At 38.6% G+C, this 24,642-nt stretch overlaps 1 protein-coding gene across 4 annotated transcripts in view; it reads right to left on the reverse strand.

Annotated features, from left to right (window-relative positions):
• Window positions 1-24,642, reverse strand: part of LOC136864091 (5'-AMP-activated protein kinase catalytic subunit alpha-2) — a 460,086-nt gene that overhangs the window by 372,664 nt on the left and 62,780 nt on the right. For all 4 annotated transcript variants that reach the window (XM_067140653.2, XM_068226161.1, XM_068226163.1 and 1 more), the window contains 2 exons: window positions 14,667-14,772; window positions 1,670-1,775 (listed from right to left, as the gene is read on the reverse strand). In XM_067140653.2, the coding sequence (XP_066996754.1) occupies window positions 1,670-1,775; window positions 14,667-14,772 (212 nt within the window). The remainder of the gene's footprint in view (window positions 1-1,669; window positions 1,776-14,666; window positions 14,773-24,642) is intronic.

Consider the following 24,642-nt stretch of genomic DNA (forward strand, 5'->3'; position numbering starts at 1 on the left):
TTGTAAAATAAACTATTAATATGTGTATTGAGGAGCATTTTAGTCAGTTCTTGACGTACAAACAAAAATTCACACCTCCAGTTTTCTTTCAGGTCTGAAAGGGATATATTCACAATCAAATTTAGTTTTGATGTACATAATGAACGGCTGTGATTTCAAGAACTGGATTTCTTTTATTTTTTGCCAGTTTATCTTGTAACTATGGACATCTGTTTCCCAATTCATGATCAGTTTTTCAAATTCAGCTGAACTGAAGAACGATGCGTCTTCCAACTGGCGAACAACAACGGGGTTTTTCCGCTTGCAGTTTCTCATTATGTTTACGTAGCCCTGTGCAGTGTATAAACGCTGATGAAATTTGAGGGCAAGCTAAATATCTGTAAAGTCATTGCATTCATTATTCTGATCCGGAATTCACTGATTTGGTGCATATTACCTAGCATAACATGTTAAAACACTGTTAAAGTGAAGACTTCGCAGATTTTTCAAAGAAATATTACTTACATTGCAGACTACCGTATTAGATATCGTACAACAATCTCATTTTGATACTAACCTTAGAAAGTTCTTATAGAATGATTCTCCGACGTAACCATTTTAGCAAGCTGCATTAGTAGCATTGTCCTTCTCTTTACTTTCAGAAGTACCTGATACATCACTGAACTTCGTCACTTGATAAACCACTCAATGAATCACCACGTCAATAACTTAGCACTCGCTTTCATCCACGACGCAATGTGACGAATGAGGCGCTTGGTCTAATAATGCAAAATTAAACATCACATAGTCTACTGATGCAATTTACAGTTTAAATGATTCCCGATATGTCGCTTAGGTTTTCAGTTTGACAACTAATGCCCTCTTGTAAGACAGTGGTGAATTTATTATAAGTAGTTCAAGCTTTCCTCTACAAGACAGTGCTAAAATCTCAATTTTCATCAAATGGAGCTTAGTCTATTGATGCATAACTCCATCCAATTGATGTTTTAAAATACATTTACCAGGCAGAACATTAATATATGGAAAAGGACAATAATATTTCAAAATACATTGAATAGAACCATTCGTGTAGTAATTGTCAAGGGACAAAAGTAAATAAATGAAATAAAAAAAACAATTTGTTGTGATTTGAACACAGGGCGCAAAAGTGTGATGCCGCGGCGAAACCCACTGCCCCACACCGTTGGTTCCATTTGTTGCGCACTAATGGACATTTAAAGCATGTTGGAAACTTCGACCACCATTTTCTTAGAAACGGTCAAGTGTCTACGGATGAGCTGAAACATGTGTTCACTTATTTCAACCCCTCTTTCACTGAGCAAAGTTTCTGGCAAATCGGGTTACACTTGGCAGGTTCCCCTCGTGAGTCATGAAAGTGCAGCGTGGTTTCACAAGACCCTTTAATATTTCTATCAATGCACTTCTAATGACCGTATTGTGTGACTAGCACTTCGGAGCGTTCAGCACAGCAGATGGGTCATAAAACTCAATAGCTCTGGAGAGTTATGGACAGCATAGGGTTAGCACCGACTGTTGACGAAAATAATGTGCACAGAGCACAGTTAATACAGTGTGGGTATAATCATTTTTTTAAAGTTTCAGATAAAAAAAATTTGGAATGATACCACTTTTTTCACCTGTCAGTGTAGTTTCTATCTGTATGACATACCTCACAGACTTCCGAAACTGCATCTGTGTCGATAACAGATGCATCCTGTTCCACTGGAGAAGGAAATAAATAAGCAGGCAGTTCCTTCTGGAACCATTCATGTTTTCTGAAAAAAAAAAGAAGGAAATAGCAGAATACAATACATAAGCATGAAAAGAATATGTAATGAAAACAACTGCTGTATTTACTCGCGTATTACACCCCATTTTTTTTCTTTTTTTCTCCACATTTACAGCCAAGTAAAGTAAGGGGGGGGGGGGGTCCAATATGCAATAATCTCAAATTTTGTGCAGTGAACACATGACTTCTAGGCTAAAAAGAGCTATAAATTGTACGTGTTAACATTCAACACTATTCTTTAACAACCTTACGAATGTATTCTGAGTTTTACCGGCAATTTTTTTGGAAGGCAGTATTACTAACTTTAAAAAGGATATATGATGAACACATGACTTTTAGGCCTACATATAAAGTAAATATAGTCAGTTTTAGTTACCCTTATATCACGTCATTCGTTTCATCTCATAACTCCTCTGACGAGGTTGCCATCAGGAAGGGCATGCAGTCGTAAAAAACTCCCTACAAAAATTCGTCTCACTTCATACTCAACCCCGAATGTAATGCATTGTGTATTATGCAATATTAATACAAAAGAACGTAATGGTAGTCATTTGTGTCTGTCAGTTAAGTAGTAGGCCTACCACACAGTAAACCTGACCACTGCTTTCATTTGAATTATCGTCGTCTTGTGCCGCTAACTTCCCAACTGTTCGGTCTCGCGGTGTAGGAGGCAACGCGTCCGCCTGTCACCCGGCGGCCCCGGGTTTGATTCCCGGCCAGGTCACGGGTTTTTAATTGTAAATAATTAATATCCCTGGCCTGGGGACTGAGTGTTTGTGTCATCCTTAACGTTCCTTTCCTCACATTCAACACTCGACACTTCCGCAATTCCAATTACAACCAGGTTCATATCATATGGTGCATTTAGGAGCAAAATATCTCTATAGGTCGACGCCCCGAACAAATAGTTTTTTTTTTTTTTTAATTTCCCAGCTACGTGCATGTCATCATTCCAAATGACATCATCTTCATGGCAATCGCGACTCGCGAGTATTAGCGATGGATATCCCGTCTTTTTGCAACTTAAAAAAATAGTTTCATTCCTGACTGTAGAGTCCAAACGGTGAGAATCTATTCGCAATGGCTTCTGGAGATGGTCTCTGTTATTGGTGTATGTGTAGCAGAAGCCACCCATTCTGATTAAAGCCGTGCTGTAAAAAGCGTGCCAACCCACCAGCTGATAACTAGCATATGTTATGAGTTGTATTTCCGAATGTAATGCATTGTGACTGAAAGCATTCTTTGGATAACTACGGCTTTTGAAAGCCAGACCTATATTTCTAAGTACATTTCATGCTTGTTGTCTACATTTATCACATCAGGATTTATAACAGCTGTAACTGAGATAAGGGAGACCGCATTGTTTTGGTTATGTATGTTACTACCTGCCCGGCTAGTGTCTAAGTTCCACGGCGGACAGAATAAAAATAAATAACAGGAAAGCTTGTCGCATTTATGGATATCTTCAGGTGTGGCGGTAATGCATTTCATTATCATAACATTTAATTTCGCACGTTTGTTGCCTCCATTTCTTTTTATTAATGCATAATATGTTCTGTTTGGAGTCTCCGAAAATCATAAAAGTAGTTAGTGTGGACGTAAAATCAATACCATTATTATTATTATTATTATTATTTAGGTACGTTGGCGAGTAAAACAATCGTTATGATTCAATTGTTTTTATTGCGTTTTAAACCTACTTCTCTCCAAGGATTACGTAGGCTACGTTATATTGGCCCAAGTTACCAGATATTAATGATCATTTTATTAATGATCTCCTCTGCTATATTAATAGCAACAACTGTGAATATTTAAAGCTCATCTCTAAAGATAATAGGCAACTTGATGTCTTTGGAGTGTACAGACCGGGAAAGAGTGGTGCAGACGCTGATTCAGAATTATTTGATAAGATAATCAGCTATGTGAAAAACAATAAGGAAAGGAACGTGATTGTATCGGGTGATCTCAATTTACCAAATCAATTGGGAAGGTAATGCTGAACTGAAGAAAGACACGTCTTCCATCTGGCGAACGACAGGAAGCATGACCAACAAATGGCAAATAAATTAATATGGAAAGGGCATCTGATTCAGAAAGTGATGGAACCAATTAGAGGGAAGAATATTCTGGATGTGGTGCTGGTAAAACCAGATGAGCTCTATAGTCTGCAATGTAAGTAATATTTCTGTATCGATATATTTATTTGAGGAAACAGTGTTTTAACATGTTATGCTAGGTAATATGCACCAAATTAGTGAATTTTGGATCAGAATAATGAACGCAGTGACTTTACAGATATTTAGCGTGCCCTCAAATTTCATCAGCGTTTATACACTGCACAGGACTAAGTAAACATGATGAGAAACTGCAGGCGGAAAAACCCCATTGTTGATCACAAAGCTGTTTTTGTGGTAGTTAAAAATAAATGTGAAAGATAGCAAGATATTAAAATTAGGCCACAGTTGCAATTCAGCTAGCGAGGTGAACGGACGTAGTGCTGAACGTGCGGGAAGTACAGGAGTGCGCGAGCATGGGAGTGTCAATTGAACAATACAGATGTGCGATAGGCAGATGGCAGGCCCGATGTAGGAAGAAATCGTTACAAACGGTGAAAAACGATATCAACATCACTCATACAATAGTGTCATTAGTTGTAGTGATGGTACTATTAGTGATTGGCGGAGTGGAGATGAACCCTGGCCCAGGACTGACATGGGACGATATCGAGAAGATTAAAGAGATCATGCAAGAATGCCATACAGAAAAGACCAAAGAAATGCTACTAGAACAGAAAAATGATTTCAAGGACTTGAAATCATTTATACAAACAGAACTGAAGGGTATTAAAGAGAGTGTATTACAAAACAAAAATGAAATACATGGTTTGAAGAAGAAAGCACTGGAGGTAGAAGAAAAATTAAGGAAACTCGAGGAAAAAGAAAAAACACGGTCGAAAGAAGCGAGGAAGAAAAACATAATAATCTATGGATTGGCAGAACCAGGGAGAGAGAACTTCAATGACTTGATAGATAGAGTACTCTCTCTAATCAGAGAGAATTTGAAAATAGAGTGTAATGATAGTGATATTGATAACGCCTTCAGATTAGGAAGAAATATGGGAAAAAGACCAGTAAAAGTCTGCATGGTATCTGGTTTGAAGGCCCGTAAAATTTTGGAAAATAGCAGAAACTTGAAAGGCACGAAGATATGGATAAAGAAAGATCTAGACAAGGAAGAAATGGAGAATGTACGAACACTACGCTTTCATCAAGGAAAAGCTAGGCATTCGGGACTAAAAGCCTTTATACGTGGAAACAGACTTATTATATCAGACGATTCGTGGAGCAGGGCATGGACAGCTGGTCAACTACGTGAGCTAGGGCATTGTCCTGATACGTCAGATAAGCGGAAGTACAGCAGTACAGTGAGCGACGCCAGCACTCCTGAGTCAACAGGTACGTGTGCAATCCTACCAAGCAAGGACAACGAACTGGATGTTGTGACAACAGAAACCGGACATCACCAACCCAGGAGATCTACCCAAGAAGGAGATGTGATCCAGAGAAAGCAAGACACCGCAGGGAGAAAAGAAGAAAAGAAACGTAAGCCAGCGTTAAATTTAAAGGACATATGGGCAAAGAAAGGATTGACTAGGTCAGAGGAAGCTAGAGGGTCAGAGGAGGAAATAATTAGTTCCCCAAGTGGATCTATTATACAAATAGAAAAACCACGAATAACGAGAAGCAAGGCCCTGGTAGCAGCAGATATACCTATGAACAAGTAACTAGACTGGGTAGTGGGATTAATCAACATAGAGGGTATACTAAGTAAACTGGGAAATGATGAATTTATAGATTTAATGAGAGTGAGATTATTGGTATAGTAGAGACATGGTTGCCGCCTAGTAAAAATGTGATAATACCGGGATTTAAGGTCTGGAGTAAAACAAAATATAAAAGGAGTACGAAAGGGCGTCACCCAGGAGGGATAACAGTTATCGCAAAAGATGAAATTTGCAAACAAGTGGAGATATGAGAATCAGGATGTGAGGACATGATCTGGGTCAAAACAAAAAAAGGAAATCAAAAGGGGAGAGATATGTTTATTGGCTTTGGCTATAACCATCCATCGGGGTCCCCGTTCGAGAAGGAAAATTTCTTTGAAGAACTCGTCGACGCAGTAAATCAGATAAAATTACTAAATGAAGAAGCAGGAATAATTATAATGGGGGATTTTAACTCAAGGGTTGGCCTAAATAATCCATTATACGATAAAGAAATCGGGGAATTATTAATAGAAAAAAGGAGCAGCAAAGACAAAGAGTGTAATAAAAATGGAGAGAAATTATTAGAAATATGCGCGATAGAGGAATTGTACATTTTAAATGGGGGATGGCCGGGAGATGAATCAGGCAACCTAACATATATAGTTGAGTCAGGAGGGAGTGTTATAGACCTAGTACTGGCATCTAGAGAGGCTTTAACTCTTATTAAAGAAATCCAGGTAAAAAATTGGACAGCGTCTCATCATTTCCCAGTTGTTATTCGGCTACAGAGAGAGGAAGATAATGAAGTAGACAAACAATTCTTTAACTATGAACAGAGAAAATTAGTAAGATACAGGTGGAATGAGGAAAAGAGAGAACAATTTAGAGATTACTATAGGGGTAAAACCTTTGAAATTCTGAGAATAGGCATGGAGTATATGATAGAGGATAATAACCTAGATGAGGCAATAAGAATGCTTGAAAGATCAATAGAAATAGCTGGTAAAAAAATGGTTGTGAGTAAGAGTAGACAATATAAAAGAAATGTATGGTATACGGAGGAGTGTAAGGAGAAGAGAAATCAAGTGATTAAGGCTTTAAAAAGGTATAGAAATGAGGGATCGCAGGCCTTACGAGTAGATTTTTGTAACCAGAGGAAAGAATACAAAGATTTAATAAGCGATAAGAAAAGTAAATGGCAGGACAAAGAATCAAAAATATTACTAAAGTACTGTAAGGAAAATGAAACAAAGAAAGTATGGAACAAAATTAGCACAATATGTAAGGGTTATAAAAGCTATGATCAAGTAAAAATATCTAATGAGGAATGGTTAACATATTTTAAGGGGTTATTAGGGGGTAAGGACACATGGGTAGAGAACAGAAACGAAATTGGTATACTGAGACAAATGGAGTGTACGCTGCCTATACTAGACGATATAATAACCACAGACGAGGTACTAGATGTAATGAAAAAAGGGAAGGGCGGAAAATCAGGTGCTGCTAATGGAATTACGCATGAATTCTGGAAAGAGATAGGTAACAACAGTCAGATGATTGAAATAATAACTAAAATATTCAATAAAATATTTGAGGGGAAAAAAATTCCAAGATCTTGGCAGGAAGGAGTAATTTGCCCGATCTACAAAAGAAAGGGAGAAAGAACGAATACGAACAACTACAGGGGGATTACATTGTTGGACTCACTAAGTAAGATCTACACTGGGATTTTAGCGAAAAGAATTATGAAATGGGCAGAAGATTACTCTATTCTCTCGGTATACCAATCAGGATTTAGGAAAAGAATGAGAACTACTGACAATGTATTTATAATCAAAACGTTAATGGATAAGTACATAAGAAAGAAAGGTGGTAGACTATACATTGCAGCAATAGACCTACAAAAAGCTTTTGATTCAGTCAGCAGACGGGCTGTCGTTGTGAAGCTGGCCGGAATAGGAATGTCAATGAAAATGATTAAAGCCATAGAAGAACTATATGCCGAAGTAATATGTTCAGTTACAGTCAAAGAAGATGTAATGATAGGAAAGATACACTCGAACATTAGACTTAAACAGGGATGTAAACTATCACCAACACTGTTTTTGCTCTTTATTAATGATGTAATAGAATGCCTAGCGAAAGAGAATAATACTAGCCCTTGCTTATACAACAAAGAGATCCCCGGTCTAGTCTTCGCAGACGACATCCTGCTGCTCTCACTAACAACAGCAGGTATGCAAAGTAACCTCAAAAAATTGGTGGAATACTGTAATACATGGAATTTGAAAATAAATACCAAAAAAACAAAAGTAATGGTTTGCAAAAGAGGAAATAAATTAAAAAGAAATGAAAGGCGATGGCTGTTAGATGGTGCTGAATTGGAAGTTGTAAATAAATTAGAATATTTAGGAATAATATTAACAAAGAATGGGTTGTGGAAGGAACAGATACGCCATGCAAAAATAAAAGGTGTGGCCGCCCTATCAAGTATAAAGGCCTTAGAAAAGAAGATGCCTAATTTGCAATACAAAGTACATAAAAATGTTTTTAATGCCCTTGTGGTATCAAAAGCACTGTATGGGGTTGAAATATGGGGTATAGAAGTTGATAAAAAAGAACTAGATATCATAAGTAACAAATTTTGTAAAATAATAATGGGCCTACCAGAATGTGCAGCAAATAGTGGAGTGAGAACTATATGTGGAGATATCAGCATCCAAGCAGACATAAGTAAGAAAATAGTAAAATATTGGTTAAGATTAAAAAGAGGAGAGGGGAGGGAAATATTAAATCTAGCCTACCAGCACCAGATGAGACACTTGGATGAGAATTATTGGTTATCGAAAGTAAAAGGTATGCTAGACAAAATAGGAATGGGGCTATATTGGGATAAGGAGATGAACGGTAAAGAAAACAGCTTCATTAAAATACTAACGATTAGAGTAAAGGACATAGAGAAACAGACGATCAGAGAAGAATGTGAAACCAAAAGAACACTAGTAGAATTCTGTGGCATTATCCAATACATGTCAATAAGAAAAAATAGAATCACAAATAGGGAACTAAGAGGTGTGTTGTGGTGGCTTTTGGGTTTATACAAAAATAAGGGAATAAGTGAGAAACATAACGTAAATCAGTGTTTATTTTGTGATGACATAATGGGAGAAGCTCATTTACTGAGAACATGTAAGGGAACGGAGGCACTGAGAACTAAATACCTTGGTGATGAATATAAATTAAAAGTAGAAAGAGAGAAAGAATTTTATACAATAACCAAACTGTTAAATAGAGAATGGATTACCCCAGGAAAACTAGCTAAATTTTTCTGTATTCTAAGAAGCATGTGGAAGAAAGAAATTAAAATGAGATTTGTAATAACAGAAAGTAATAACAGTACAGGTAAATGATAGTAAATGTAATATACATGAGCACGATGATGACTGTACAACAAGAGATCTCGGAAATACTATAGTTATAAGTTTAGGACTATGTTTCTCTTGTAACTGTTCAGTGTTCATTTATATTGGATGTTGTATATTGCTAAGTAACAGATTTAATTCAGCAGCATGCTAACAGTAATGAGTTCCCTACAATCAGGTCGTGTAAGAAATTAAAATGAGATTAGCAATAACTGAAAGTAATACCAGTGTTAGTAAATGATAGTAAATGTATGTAGATGAGCATGAGGATAGACAAGTAATTTGTAACTATAAGTATTATTAGAGGAATGAGAGGTAATATGGAAATAGAAAAATGTAATAAGCAAAACATGATGACAATGTAAGTTAGAAGCGCAGCAGAGAAGCAATATGACGACTGTACAACAAGAGATCTCTGAAATAGCAGATGTGTATGAGTTATAAGAACGATATCTTCTAACCATATAAGTATATAATACAACTTTACAGAACATTATAGAGTTTAAGTCGCTAAGAAGTAAGGGCGACAATGGTTATAAGTTTAGCAGTATGTTTCTCTTATAGTTGTTCAGTGTTGTTTCATACATTAGGAATTGTATATTTCTAATTAGTAAATTTAGTTCATTAATATGTTAGCAGTAATGTGTTCCTTACAATGAGGTTGTTTGTTAGCCTGTTTTTAGTTTGCTTTGGGATTGTTAGTTTGTTCTGGCTGCTGTAGTATAGTAGAGTTGAGATAGGAGGAGATAGGCCTATCCTATCTCAAGCATAGTGTTGACTCAGTACTCCTGCACGTGTAGATTAGAGCAAGGTGTGAACAATATTAAACCAGAGGAAACAAGTTGTCAATCAGTCAGCGAAATATGAGCCGAGTTATGGATTCCGTCTCGGCAGTGGAATACAGGCGAGGCAGCCTACATGTTGAGCTAGATCATCCGCACACATGTGGGCTGTCACACGAAGGAGTGGTGAGGAAACAATATTGACAACTTAAGGGGTCTACGAGGTTTCGATTTCGGAGCCTCATGAGACGGGTCTGGTCGTGACATCCCTGGGAAGGGTGGTAGGAGTTCCTCACCAGGGGGGATGTCGCGACCAGACAGATTCAGGTTAGATGTAGTATATATTCAATGTAAATTTGTCATTTTGATTCTAACTTTTCTTTTAATGTTATAACGTAATAAATAAAAATTCGTTCAGTTAGTAAGTTAAGGTAGGGAAGATACATGTTGTCCTAGACTATATAATATTGTTAATGTCTAGGACAAAATAATTCATATTCAGTATAGTAACAGCCAATAATTGTAAGAGGGTATTGTAAGTCATGTATCATAATTCAAGGAATTGCAATAAACGAATGCTCTCTCCCCAGCTCCAGGCGATCCGGAATTGGGGGACGGGAGTATTCTATTCTATTCTATTCTATTAAAATTAGGAGTATTAGGCAGCACCATATGGCTGATAAAACAGGCAAGAGGGAGTTTTTAAAATGTAAATATGATCGGTGGAAAACAGTAAATAAAAATGTAAACAGACTCTGGGATGGGTTTAAAGCAATTGTTGAGGTATGTGAAAATAGGTTTATACCTTTAAAGGTGGTAAGGAATGGTACAGATCCACTATAACAGAGAAGTAAAGAGACTAAATGGAGGTGCAGGGTGGAAAGAAATAGAGTTAAAAATGGCTGTGGAAGTAAGGAGAAATTGAAGGAATTTACTAGGAAATTGAATCTAGCAAAGAAGTCAGCTAAGGATAACATGATGGCAAGCATAATTGGCACCCATTCAAATTTTAGTGAAAAATGGAAGAGTATATATAGGTACTTTAAGGCAGAAACAGGTTCCAAAAGGGATATTCCAGGAAACATTAATGAACAAGGGGAGTGTGTATGCGAGGATCTTCAAAAGGCAGAAGTATTCAGTCAGCAGTATGTAAAGATTGTTGGTTACAAGGATAATGTCCAGATAGAGGAGGTCACTAATACTAAAGAAGTATTAAAATTTACCTATGACAACAATGACATTTACAGTAAGATACAAAAGTTGAAAGCTAGAAAAGCAGCTGGAATTGATAAGGTTTCAGGGGATATACTAAACACAATGGGTTGGGATATAGTACCATATCTAAAGTACTTGTTTGATTATTATTTGCATGAAGGAACTATACCAAATGAATGGAGAATTGCTATGGTAACCCCTGTGTATAAAGAAAGGGTGATAGACATAAAGCTGAAAATTATAGGCCAGTCAGTTTGACATGCATTACATCTAAGCTTTGGGAAAGCATTCTTTCTGATTATATAAGACACGTTTGCAAAATTAATAACTGGTTTGGTAGAAGGCAGTTTGGGTTTAGGAAAGGTTATTCCACTGAAGCTCAACTTGTAGGATTCCAGCAAGATACAGCAGATGTCCTGTATTCAGGAGATCAATTGGACTGTATCGCGATTGACCTATCTAAGGCAATTGATAGGGTAGATCATGGGAGACTACTGGCAAAAATGAGTGCAACTGGTCTTGACAAAAGAGTTACTGAATGGGTGGCTATATTTCTAGAAAATAGAACTCAGAGGATTAGAGTAGGCAAAGCGTTATCTGCCCCCGTAATAATTAAGAGGGGAATTCCTCAAGGCAGTATTATTGGACCTTAATATTTTCTTTTATACATCAATAATATGTGTAAAGAAGGTGGAATCAGAGACAAGGCTTTTTGTAGATGATGTTATTCTGTACAGAGTAATAAATAAGTTACAAGATTGTGAGAAACTGCCAAATTACCTCGATAATGTTGTGAGATGGACAGCAGGCAATGGTATGATGATAAACGGGGTTAAAAGTCAGGGTGTGAGTTTCACAAATAGGAAAATTCCTCTCAGTTTTAATTACTGCGTTGATGGGGTGAAAGTTCCCTTTGACGATCATTGTAAGTTCCTAGGTCTTAATATAATCTTTATTGGGGTAATCACATAAATATGATTGTAAATAAAGGGTACAGATCTCTGCACATGGTCTTGAAGGTATTTAGGGGTTGTAGTAAGGATCTAAAGGAGAGGGCACATAAGTCTCTGGTAAGGTCCCATTGTATGGGACACTCGCCAGGATTACTTGATTCAAGAAGTAGAAAAAATTCAAAGAAAAGCAGCTCGATTTGTTCTGGGCGATTTCCGACAAAAGAGTAGCATTACAAAAATGTTGCAAAGTTTGGGCTGGGGAAACTTGGGAGAAAGGAGACGAGCTGCTCGACTAAGTGGTATGTAATGCTTACAATTTTGTATTTTGTAGTTTTTTTCTCAATACAATAATTTTCGTTTTTAGAAATTCACATTGCTGCAACTCTATTTTATAGGGACATGTTTCGCTTGGTTTCAAGCATCCTCCGCCTTTGTAATCATCTCAAGGTTAAGACCTGTCATTGTTTATTAGCTTTGACAAATTTGTGCTTAATTATAATTCTAAACTTAAGTAGTAGAATACATATGCATAGGAATTTGTGAACACATTGACAGTTTAATAGTATTAAAGACAATACTAAAATTGCAATATTTGTTAATTCTAAAGACACTGACGTCCAAAACACAGTAATATCTTCACAATTATGAAAAATATCTAATTCCCAACATTGGAATTTAGAATTTTCCATACGGAATTGCTAGGCAGGCAATAATTCCATTGTGGAGATTTGTCTCCCGTATGCAGTTATCAGACTGTGCCTCTTATAAGGACTTCTGATAGGTTCACCTGCATACATCCCAGCGCCAATGGGTAGGGTCTGACACATCCCACTCTGATGAGTCTAGTGTCAGACCTATGACAAAACGCTGGTTAATAGAGCAAACGCCTGGAAAGCCTTACATCTGATAGGTTTTTGACATTCATGAGTTTATTAACTTAACCATTGTGGTTTGTCTGCCACAGGCAAATTGTTCAGTAGGCCTTCTACTCTCCAGTGTGAAAGTGCATGTCGCCAGTACTCAACCGTAGCAACTACAGTACAGTTAACATGGGACGTAAAGCAGCGGGGACCACATTAGAGGTTTGAAACAGTGATAAATCTATTAGATCAGGGCAAAATGTATGACCAAATTGCAGAGTCAATAAACAGAAGTCAATTTAACATTGTCCAGCTATATAAGAAGTTTCACACAGTACTGAATAAACCAAGAACCAGCTGACCACCGAAGCTTAGCCCAAGAGAACAGAAATTAGTCGTATGTGAAGCAAAATCCAATGGTTAGCGCATCGGAGGTTACAGCACAGTTGAAGGAAAAATGAAATTGCATATGGCTTTTACTGCCGGAAGTGTCCGAGGACATGTTCGGCTTGCCAAGTGCAGGTCTTTCGATTTGACTCCCGTAAGCGACCTGCGCTTCGTGATGAGGATGAAATGACGATGAAGATGACACATACACCCAGCCCCCGTGCCTGCAAAATTAAGCAATGATGGTTAAAATTCCCGACTCTGCCGCGAATCGAACCCGGGACCCATGTGACCAAAGGCCAGCATGCTAACTATTTAGCCACGGAGCCAGACACAGGTGAAGGAAGACCTAGGTAAGCACATTTATTTGGGACTGTTCACAGGGTCCTTAAGACTGGATATAATTCCAAAATTCCCAGGCAAAAGCAATTTCTAAGTACGGTTAATTTGCAGTTTGCAAACTAATTTATAACAAAAGATACGGGCTTTGGGATAACGTCCTCTGGTCAGATGATAGTAAATTTAACATCCATTGGACTGATGAGCGGACACATGTTTAGAGAAGAGCCAATACGGAATGGGATTCTAAGAACATTATTGATACTGTGGAACATGGGACTGGGGGGGAGGGGGTAATTGCGTGGGGCTGTATGGCATCTAATGGTGTTGGTAATCTTATATTTATAGATGGCAATATGGATAGGTTTTCACATAAAAGCATATCGCAGAATAACCTCAATCTCAGTGTTGAGAAGTTGGGCTTAGGAAACAACTATTACAACAAGACAATGATCCTAAGCATACATCAGAAATTGTTGGGCTATGGTTAGTAGGCCTATACAATACACCCCACATGTTAAAAACCCCACCACCGAGTGAGTTGGCCATGCGGTTATGGACGCGCGGCTGTGAGCTTGCATCTGGGAGCTAGTGGGTTCGAATCCCACTGTAGGCAGCCCTGAAGATGGTTTTCCGTGGTTTCCCATTTTCAAACCAGCTTAATGCTCGGGCTGTACCTTCAATAAGGCCACGGCCGCTTCCTTCCAACTCCTAGGCCTTTCCTATCCCACAGCCGCCATAAGACCTACCTGTGTCGGTGCGATGTAAAGTCACTAGCAAAAAAAGTTACCACAGTCCTGCAGGCATTTCTTCTGCAGGAATAGGAAAACATAACCTTAGATGCAACAAAAAAGTATTCCCATTTGATGTCCAAAGTACCTTTAGCAATTATTGCAAGAAAAGGAATTACTTGTAAAACTCATGTTCCAATCACTTTTGTCAAGTAGAAATACGTTATTTTAGTTCAGGGTTTTCTTTTACAATATATAATAAATCAAATCAACTTTGACAAAAAAAATTGAAAAACTGTTAGGGCTCAAACTAAATTTATAACGAGGTTCAAAATCTTTTATCTGCGGTTGCACTATTCTGCACGGTATTGCGCAAATAAAACACTCAACAAAATCTTAATAAAATACTCTATACAACTTACTTTATATCTTCAATGGTAGCCCTTTTCATGGGATCTATTTGCAGCATGTGACACAACATGCTCACCACTGTCTTATTCAGATACTCAGGAATTGGAAATATCCCAGCTGTAATAAAAGAAATATATATTAAAATGAGCTGAGAACCACCTCCAGTACACATTAATGATCTGAAGTAGTACTATCAACACTTAAAAATAAAGGAGTTATCCAAAAAGACAAGAGCTAACTTCAAATAATAATTAACAAGAGGGAAGATTTGACGAAAAATAAAGAACAATGAAAGGGAGGAAAAGAAATAAAATCGAGGTGGGAAAGAAGAGAGAATAAGTGTGTAAGAAGAGGTAGGGAAAGATGGAATGTCTAGCTAGATAGTGGAGCACTTAGAGCTTTGAAAGCATAAATCAAAACAACTATTACACATTTTTGAACACACTTATTTGCAACACAAAACTGTTGCACCCATTCCCTGGCAACTTGGTTTCTTTCTCCCATCTACACATGCATGCATACTGTTATTTCACTAAATATTTGGTGTGACAGATTTCTCCATTCCTTCTTAGAACTACAGTAGCCTTGTATCTCATGCAGGGTGTAGTCCAGCCCTTACTCAATTCAGAGTCAAACCTTCATGCAATCTGATTAGATGGAGATTATTATTATTATTATTATTATTTATTATCATCATCATCATCATGGGACAACAAATTTCAAGGCATAATCGCCACATCATATGATCGTATTATCACATTCGGTAGCTTCATACAGCGAGTTTGGGGACAATGTCTTCTAAGCAAATGATGTTACGCCTCCTCCTCTATACGCCAGAAATTGCCATTGGATTATATGGAGAAAGTTGACGCCTTCCACCGCTTTGTGCTACGACAGTGCGAGGAAATTTCATATCATTTGTCCCAAACTGCCAATGGTGATCAGACACCGGTTTAGTCTGGTATACCTCACAGTACGGCTATTGCTGCAAGAGATGCTTCAAGTATTCCATTAAAATCAACAGGTAAGAGAGAAACTATGCTGTACAATAATGCTTGCCATAACCACAGACAGAAGAAATCTGCCGCCAGATATTATTTTAAAAAGTAAAACTATGCTGAACGGCGTTAAATTCCCTCAAGGTATATATGTGTATGTGCAACGCAAGAGATGGAAGGACATGAACCTGATGATGGACAGAGAGAAGACAGTGTGGAACATGCCGCACGTACGACATTGTAAGTGATGTAAAACCTTCGATTATTATGCTTAATATATATTATTTATAGTTTATTTAATGCTAAATTATCTTTTATTAAATGTTAAACATGACTAGTACATGGTTTCCCAGTAAATATGTAGTATAAATTTGTATAACCTCAAATACGTATTGAGCATAAGTTTAACCTCAAAATCTAGATAGTCGAAAGCAGTAGGAAATTCCATAATGTTCGTATGTCAGACTTATTGTAATATAATTTGGTATATATGAAGGGTTCTGGAAACTTACTGTAAGGTTTTATTATCCAGATACAAGGAGAGACATTACAAATGTTGTAGATATTTCCATGTGTATTACTGAACAGTAAACGAAAGTTCGAGTACCCATTCGACTAGCTGGTCGATCGATGTTTCGAGTGTGTTCCATTAGTGTGTTGTAAGAACTCTTCCAGAAGTCGATAATTCTAGATGGTTGATCGAATAGTATATATATTGAGCTGTCAGTGAGTGAAGTCAGTTCTTAGGGCTCAGGCAAGTGATGGACTGCAAGTAACTGTTCGGCTCCGAGGCAGAGTCGGTGAATTCAAGAGAGTGCATGTTATAGTGCGCGAGTCAGTGTTGTGATATCTGTTCTTGTCAGAATCGACTTCAGGATACTCCGCTATCGAGTGTTGTAGTGTCATTTGCTACTGTGTATAATTGTGTGTTGTGACGTACAGTGTAAATAAAGTAATTTATACAAGGAAGTGAACGTGTTCTCATGTGATATTTATTTGCGTAAAATAAAATCGCATCGCAGAACATTAAATTGGCAACCATGACAGGATAGGACAGGACACTTCAAGACTGCAATGAAGATCGAACAAATAACCGTGGCGATATTACGGAAAGCGGTGTCATCGCGAGGTTTACCGGCGACTGGAAGCAAAGCGGACTTACAAGAGAGGCTGCGCCAGGATTTGATAGACAACGAGGAGGACCCAGGCAGTTTCGACTTCGAAGTCACCTCGGAGCAAGAAATCAACGACCGGGTAAGCATTATGTTCACAACTAACTGCTTTGATTCAGGCCCAGTCTAAAAATTTGAGGCCCAATCCAAAAAACTCGAGTGGAAAATCGAGGCTCAGTCTCAAGAAATAAAAGACCAAATCAAGTCTTTGGGCAAAGAAGTGCGAACCTCGGTGGAGTCCGTAGTTCAAGGCCCAGCGGAAACAGCGAGTGCGCTGTGTGAAAGTACGACAGCTCTGGAGACATGGGTGAAGCCTGCAAACCAGTGACGGCGGCTCCGGCGTCGTGAAGATGGCAACTCCACAGGACGACGGGATCATTGTAGTGATGGTGGACTCCGTAGTTCAGGGCCTGGCGGAAACAGCGAGTGCGATGTGTGAAAGTACGACAGCTCTGGAGACACGGGTGAAGCCTGCAAGCAGTGATGGTGGTTCCGGCATCGTGAAGATACGACGGGATCATTGTACCGACGACAACCAACAAACGAGGGTGCCACCTGACCAGGACACTAGTCCCGGCACGAAAGCATATGGAAATTCTAAGTTCCCATGGAGGGAATTAGATATTTTTCCACCAATAGAGCATATCAAAATCGGATCAAAAATTAGATGTATAGCTTTTCAGGCGTTTGCTCTATTAACCAGCATTTCGTCTGATGCCTGGGTGTATGCAGGTGAACTTATCAGAAGCCTTTTACACCCCAGCATCAGTGGGTAGGGTCTGACACATCCCACTCTGAAGAGTCTAGTGTCAGACCTAAGACGAAATGCTGGTTAATAGAGCAAACGCCTGAAAAGCTATACATCTAATTTTTGACGAAAGCACATGCCAGTAAGAACATTGAATTCAGCACCCCGGAAAAAGAGAAGACTCAACAGGGCCAAGTCCACGATGTGCGAAGGTTTAAACTGGAGATACTTGAGCGGATCACTAACTGCTATTTGTCGCATGGAAGGTATGCAGGCATAGTATGCATTCACAAGAACAGATGGTTCTGTGATTGTTGGTAGTAGCACAGAGAGCGCTGTGAAATCAGTTGTGGAGCGAGCGTCGTGCAAGATGGAATTAACCAGTGTTGAGCAACGCACATACATCAAACCAGCCATTCTCCAAGGGAGAAATGCAGAGACTGTCACAGTGAATTGGTCGAAGCCCTTGGGAATAATGCCGTAGGAAAGTTTCAGCGAGGACGTGTGGCAACCAGTGATTAGCAACACTCAGGACGACCTGTCACCGCGGATGGATGAGGTACGGGCCGTCATCGAGCAACTGCTGGGGGAAGACAGACAATGGACGCTACTGGAGTTAAGAGGGGGCAAGTTGCATCGAGAAATGCACCATCCACAGGAAATTGTGGACAGGGAATTGCACAAAATCACATCGTGGTGGGTACCGCATGCAATGATGAAGTTCAAAGGTGGATACAATATGCAATATGCTCCGACCACCTAGCACACTGGCAACAGGACAGCGACCACTTCCACAGTCACGAATAATAGTCATCAATGAATTTCGGGCCAGGGCATACAAACCGGAACTCAAACAACAGCTCGCGGAGTGGCGACATGCCGGATCATCAAGGCGGCAGAATCCTTCCCCGGTGAAAATGATGGTGATTGTCTCGCATCATGTCAGGGGTGTCATGTTGTGCTGCTTCATTTCACATGCTTACCTGCCAGCTTACCTATTGATCTATCAGTAAAATCCCCGTATGTCAAAATACGCGGCAAAATGCATTAAAACACGACAAAATTCATGTATTTTCTTCACTTCAGATAATTATGAATTTAACAGCATTAATATACGAAGCATGTTTTTTAAGTTAGTACTGTTTATAAATATGGCCTTTGCAACACTTTGGTACTCGTTCAAAGCAAGCGCGTTCAGTACGTACATCTGTAGGCAAGCCACAAACGCCATTACAGAAGCATTCACCTGTATTTATTTTTGTTTGTGCGAACTGAAAATGCCCCTGACAATTAACAGTCCCGCGGAGTGTGAAGTACGCACTGTGATTCGTTTTCTAAATGAAAAAGGCAGGAAAACTGTTGAAATTCATCGGCAGATTAGAGAAGTGTATGGAGAACCACTATCAGCGAAGGAATGGTAAGAAAATGGTTTAGAGCGTTTAAAGGAGACCGTACTAATGCCTACAACGAGAAATGTAGTGGGTGACTGTAATTACTGACGAATAGGTGCAAAAAGTAGATGCAAAGGCTCGAGAAAACAGACACTTTACAATTTCATCATTAAGTTATGAGTTGCTGAAATTTCAAGGGCAGTTCTTTATGAAATTATGTCAGGGCGCTTAGATTATCAGAATTTGTGTTCACATAACCCAAAACAAATGGCATGGCATCTTCACAAGGGGGATTCTTTTCCTTCATGACAATGCACGACCTCATATGGCTAATCGAACCCGAGACCTCATCGCTTCATTTGGTTGGGAACAATTTGATCATTCTCCGTAACATGACCTAGTGACTACCACTTGTTCCTGCACTTGAGAAAGCATTTAGGTCAACGCCACGACGATGACTATCTAAAAGCGACCATGCAGAAGTGGCTGACACATCAGGCGGCAGATATCTACGAGGATGGAATTCAGAAGCTGGTTTCAAGATATGACAAGTGCCTTAATATGCTTGGTACTTACGTTAAGAAGTAGTTTAACCCATTAGCGCCTGAATTAATTATTTTTCTGAGATTTGCTTATTTATTGTGTTTTGCCGTATGTTTGAGACCAAAATAAACTAATAAAACAATTTTCAGAATTTTGGAATCACTAGGTCATAAGATATTTGATGTTGCCATATGGCAATGCTAGGCGCTTGCACTACCTATTTTTAAACAATGAGTTTTGAAAGTCGAATTTAGGTTGCAAAGTGTTTTTTTGTTTTCATGCAGTAACAGTGTTGAAATATCTTAGCATTATTTATTGTAAGAATATGGAATATCAGTTTTTATTAACATCACAGCAAAAAAGAATTATTGAACAAAGGAGAAAATATTTGTTTGCAGTACATAGATACATATGTACAATTCGTTGCCTGTCGAAACAAAACACTATCTGGAACAATAGAATAAAATTTAAAAATAGAAAATGAAGAATCAAAGCACTTCAGATGCAGTTACAAACTATAGAGTAACTAGAGTAGTCTATATTTTCGGAGGCATATAAGAGCTCGCCCGCAATACTTGTGCGTTAGGCACAGAGATAGGGAATGACAATCTTTCACTGTCTTCATATCATCCTGCGTGTCGCAACAAGAACGCTTGGAGGGCAACCTATTATATCCAGAAATGAAAAGTATGGCGATAAAGCAACGAATTTCATCAGAAGTTATTTGTGGATCCGTACAATTTAAAAACACTGCATATGTTTTAGTCTCGCGAACTAAATGTTCGATCAGCTGGTTATCTGTAAACAATTCAAAAATGCCAACAACAGTCTTGGATTTTCACTTGCTATAACTAGGCTCCAGAAATGTCAACAGTCGCCCAATATTGAAATCAGCCTCATTGGTCTATCTTGGTTTGTTATTTGATTTATTATTTCCTCTATCAGTTAACCGCTCTTTCGCAGCATCGGGTATTGAAACAGAACTTGCAACAGTAGACAGAAAAGGCACTTCGTCCTCTGGTAACACACCTTCACCATCGTAATTAACCCCGATTCTTCCATTATTTACAAGCTTCATTTCAGTACTGACACGTAACTGTCGGGAGAGAGATTATCAATAAGCCAACCATCATCTTCATCACCAGGAGCGCTCATCTGTAATTACATTTACATAGGGCGGTTCCACAAAAATATCACCATCGAGATCTTCAGTCAGTAGCATATCTAGTGCTTCTAATAGGGAAAATCCCTTCCTGCAATGAAGATGTATGAATCAGTATAAAATATCATGATCTGACAGCTGCAGCAATTTTACCAAGTATAAACGCCTAGCGTTGCCATATGGCAACACTAATGATTCAACAAGCACTACTACGGCATTGTGCGCCCGTACTATTTCAAATGCTTACAACATATATAATGAAGTATGCACAACACTACTGTAAACATAATCCAATGAAAGAACTTCGCTTATAGATTTTATATACTCCTTACGCGAAGCCGGCAGCCATTTCGCAGAAATCTTAAAATAACCAAGAGTCCACCAGTCTTTGTGTTGCAACAATAGATTTTAAAATTAAATAAACGTGATTACTCGATTCTACAAACTCTTCTCTAACTGTCGGATGACACTACAATCTTCCCGAGTATTTCCTGTTGCCGACAGTATTAAAAGAAAAAGGTGCGAAAATCGTTACCATATGGAAACGCAAGGCGCTAATGGGTTAATGTACACGCTTTCATGTAAAAAGAGGAATTATTTAAACAATTGCATCACTTTTTTCTGTATCAAAACGGTACTTACTTAAAAAAAATGCACCTCGTAAAACACTACATGCAACCAATGATATTATAAGGAACAAAATATTTCACCTTGGTTAAACTAACAAATACATCTTTAAAATGCATCAATGAAATACACTGACACAACGTGATTTGTTTACACACATGACTAATTAAAGCTCTGAAGTAACGAGTATGGTGCACATAAAATTATATGCACCCAAGTTTTTACAATATTTACACCATCACACGCACATCTTCATTCTGATTTAACAGCTAATGTTGTGGCTTGCTTTGCTGTCTTCAGAAAGTCAATAGAATACGTGTTTGTATAATATGCTTCAGAATTTCTGGTCTTCAAAATGGAAATGGCTTCCAGAGTTCCATTGGACATCGATGACCTGAACTGTGTCCTGTTCTTAATCAAGCTAAAAATTCGTTCACACTCTGCATTACTATGTGATATGGTAAGAACAGACAGCATGAACCTAGAGATCCTGTCATATTTATAATGTCCATCAGCTCCATGGATATTCAACAACTGTGCCCATTTTGAATCATTTGTAGCTTAATTACTTACAACACTAAATAAGTCGTCTATCTGAAGAGCCGCAAACTGACTTTGGAGTTCAATCACAGCATCATCACTTGTTTAATTTTCTCTTTTACACAAAATAGGAAAATTCTCCAAAAATAAATTGTCAGAAGAAAACTGTGCTTCTTCAATGGCATTAAGTTTAGCAACCTGTGCATGTTTTAGCATACACATTGTTCTTAAAACGGAACAGGCTGCACAGAAATAGTTTCTGACTGATGAAAAAAACAGATTTGTCTTCATCTTTTAGCACCTTAACCAAGTTTGAAGTTTGAATGCCAATTACCAGTTCTTCATCATCCTTCTGATTCTGAATTAGGTGATACTGGACATCAAGCAATGCAGACCGTTTAACTGCACTTGGCTTGACAAACTTGGTGAGCATCTAATTCAACAGATCCATCATTAATTGAAACAGTACATGGATATGTGGGGAAGCATTCTGAAGAACAGTACTGATCTTATCAAATGATGGGATAGTCACATGTAAAAAAGTAGAGAATGCCCTGTTTAGGTCAGAGGAAAGAAACGAGATGTAGTGGGTTTCACATTTCTAAAAACAGGTAAGTCATGTTTGGAAGAACATGCCATTCTTTTGGCAGAAGATGAGGAGGAGGACAGAGAATCGCACACTCTCTTCATTTGTTTGTCATAAGATGTAGTGTGGGCCGATGACCTAGATGTTAAGGCCCTTTAAACAACAAGCATCATCATCATCATCATCATCATCATCAATAGATCTACTGTGTCCTTCGGTAATTGTAAAAAAATATATAAATTGGCAGAATATTTGGAGTACTCACTACCACCTCATTCTTAAAAAATTGAAAGTGAATCCCACTGATCTAATAATCTGTCTTAACACCTGGCTAGGGATAACCATCTTGTGCACAAATGCTTCAACAACTTCTTTGTTTCTTTTCCATGCATACTTTGAAATTTCTGAAGATTTTCTTTTCTTCTGACCCCTTCTCCAAGTAATAGAAAACAAGAATCTCATCAATTCTAACTGGTAAAGTTGCAGCAGCTTTTTCAGCAGCTAACTTAATTAGATGGCAGCTGCAACCAACGCCAAAAATATCCTGATGAGCTGTTTTCAAAACTGCTAGAACTCCACTTTTCTGTCCAATCATAACAAGAGCATTGCCAGAACAAAATTCCAGACACTTCTTAATTGGCACTTTATGTCATTCCAACTGCGACAATAGCAGCCCTGTTGCACCCTGTTGAATCCCCTTCCAATGCTGGTAACGATAACAGTACTTGCAATACTTTCTCGAGCAGCATCATAAAAAGTAACCATTATGGGATATAACTTGAAATCTGAATCATTGCTTCCACCTGTTGACAAAGAAAATGGACTATTCTGTAAACAAGTAACAATGTCCTGTGTTGCAGTATGCGCCATTTCGTTTTAGTGATGGGACATTCGATTCATTTTACTGAATCGATTTATTTGATTCCGTTCACGTTACTGAATCGTTACAGTGATCCGATTCACAACACATTAGTCACCGCTCCTACTGCATCTGTGTAGTATGTGCTGGTAAGACAACAGCAACAGCATTCAGTGCTCGCAGCTGCCATCTGGTCTTCATACTATGAACTCCTTTCTCAGAAAAAAATGCTAGTCACTCTAATACATCGAAGGTTTCCGGTGACGCAGGATGCGAAAGGTTAGGATTAAGAAGGTAGCAGCCATGGCCTGTCCCAGGTACAGTCCCAGCATTTCCTGGTGTGAAAATGGGGAAACTAGGGGGAAAAAAATCTTAACGGCTGCCGACGGTGGGATTCGAACCCACCATCCCCCGAATGCAAGCACATAACTACGCGATACTAATCGCACGACAACTCGCTCAGTCATTTCTGAAAATATGTATTTTTCTATCAGCTGAGGATTTTTTAAATCGTCATATTTTGTATAGGCTTCCCGAGATGTACAGTAGCCTGCTGGTTTTCAGATTCAACATAATGTTGGTTCTGCGTCTGTCCACATATGATTGAAGTCTTGTGCAACGATGTGACATATGAACAGAGAATCGTGAGCCGTTCTTCCCAATATAAAACAGGTACTTTTGAGTGGTCATGAGCATGACTCATAGTCATCGGGCAGGCTAGAGTAGAGTTTAATTGCCAAATGTCAACTAAGTTATAATACTAAGATTCATTAAACTAATAAACAGTATAACCTAATAGCCTACCTACTTACTAGCTACTTCAGGATTATGTTTTGACTACCTTTTTAACACTGCAAATAAAACCATCTGTTATTTAAACCTCCTAGTAAGAAGAGGACAATGAATGCAAATGGGTATTATTTTCAAATGAGCTGAGCTTGAGAATCCATTATAGCATATGATTCTTTCAATGTACTGTACCATGGCTCACTGTATGTCTCGCTGCAACGGAAGCTCGGCTCTCCGCGTGTCCAGTGAGCCGATAAGGAGCCATGTGTATCTCGTGTCTCACTGAGCCGCGCTCGTTCACGATTCTTTCGATGTGCTATGATTCACTGTCTCGCTGCGGCGGAAGCTCGGCTCCCCGTCAACGTCCAGTGAGTGCGCCACTCAGCACTGTCTGCTGGGAGTAAGCTGAATCGTGTGCCGTGAGCTCGCCGTTCCTCTGAATCGATTCACGCGGACACTTGAATGAATCTATACACTGCTTCAAATCATGCATTCAGTAGCCAACACTATTTCGTTTAGGACACACATTTTTGTGCGACTACAACCATACTTTTTTGCAGTTTCTGACATAG

This window comes from Anabrus simplex, chromosome 2, assembly GCF_040414725.1.
Source record: "Anabrus simplex isolate iqAnaSimp1 chromosome 2, ASM4041472v1, whole genome shotgun sequence".
Taxonomy (NCBI): domain Eukaryota; kingdom Metazoa; phylum Arthropoda; class Insecta; order Orthoptera; family Tettigoniidae; genus Anabrus; species Anabrus simplex.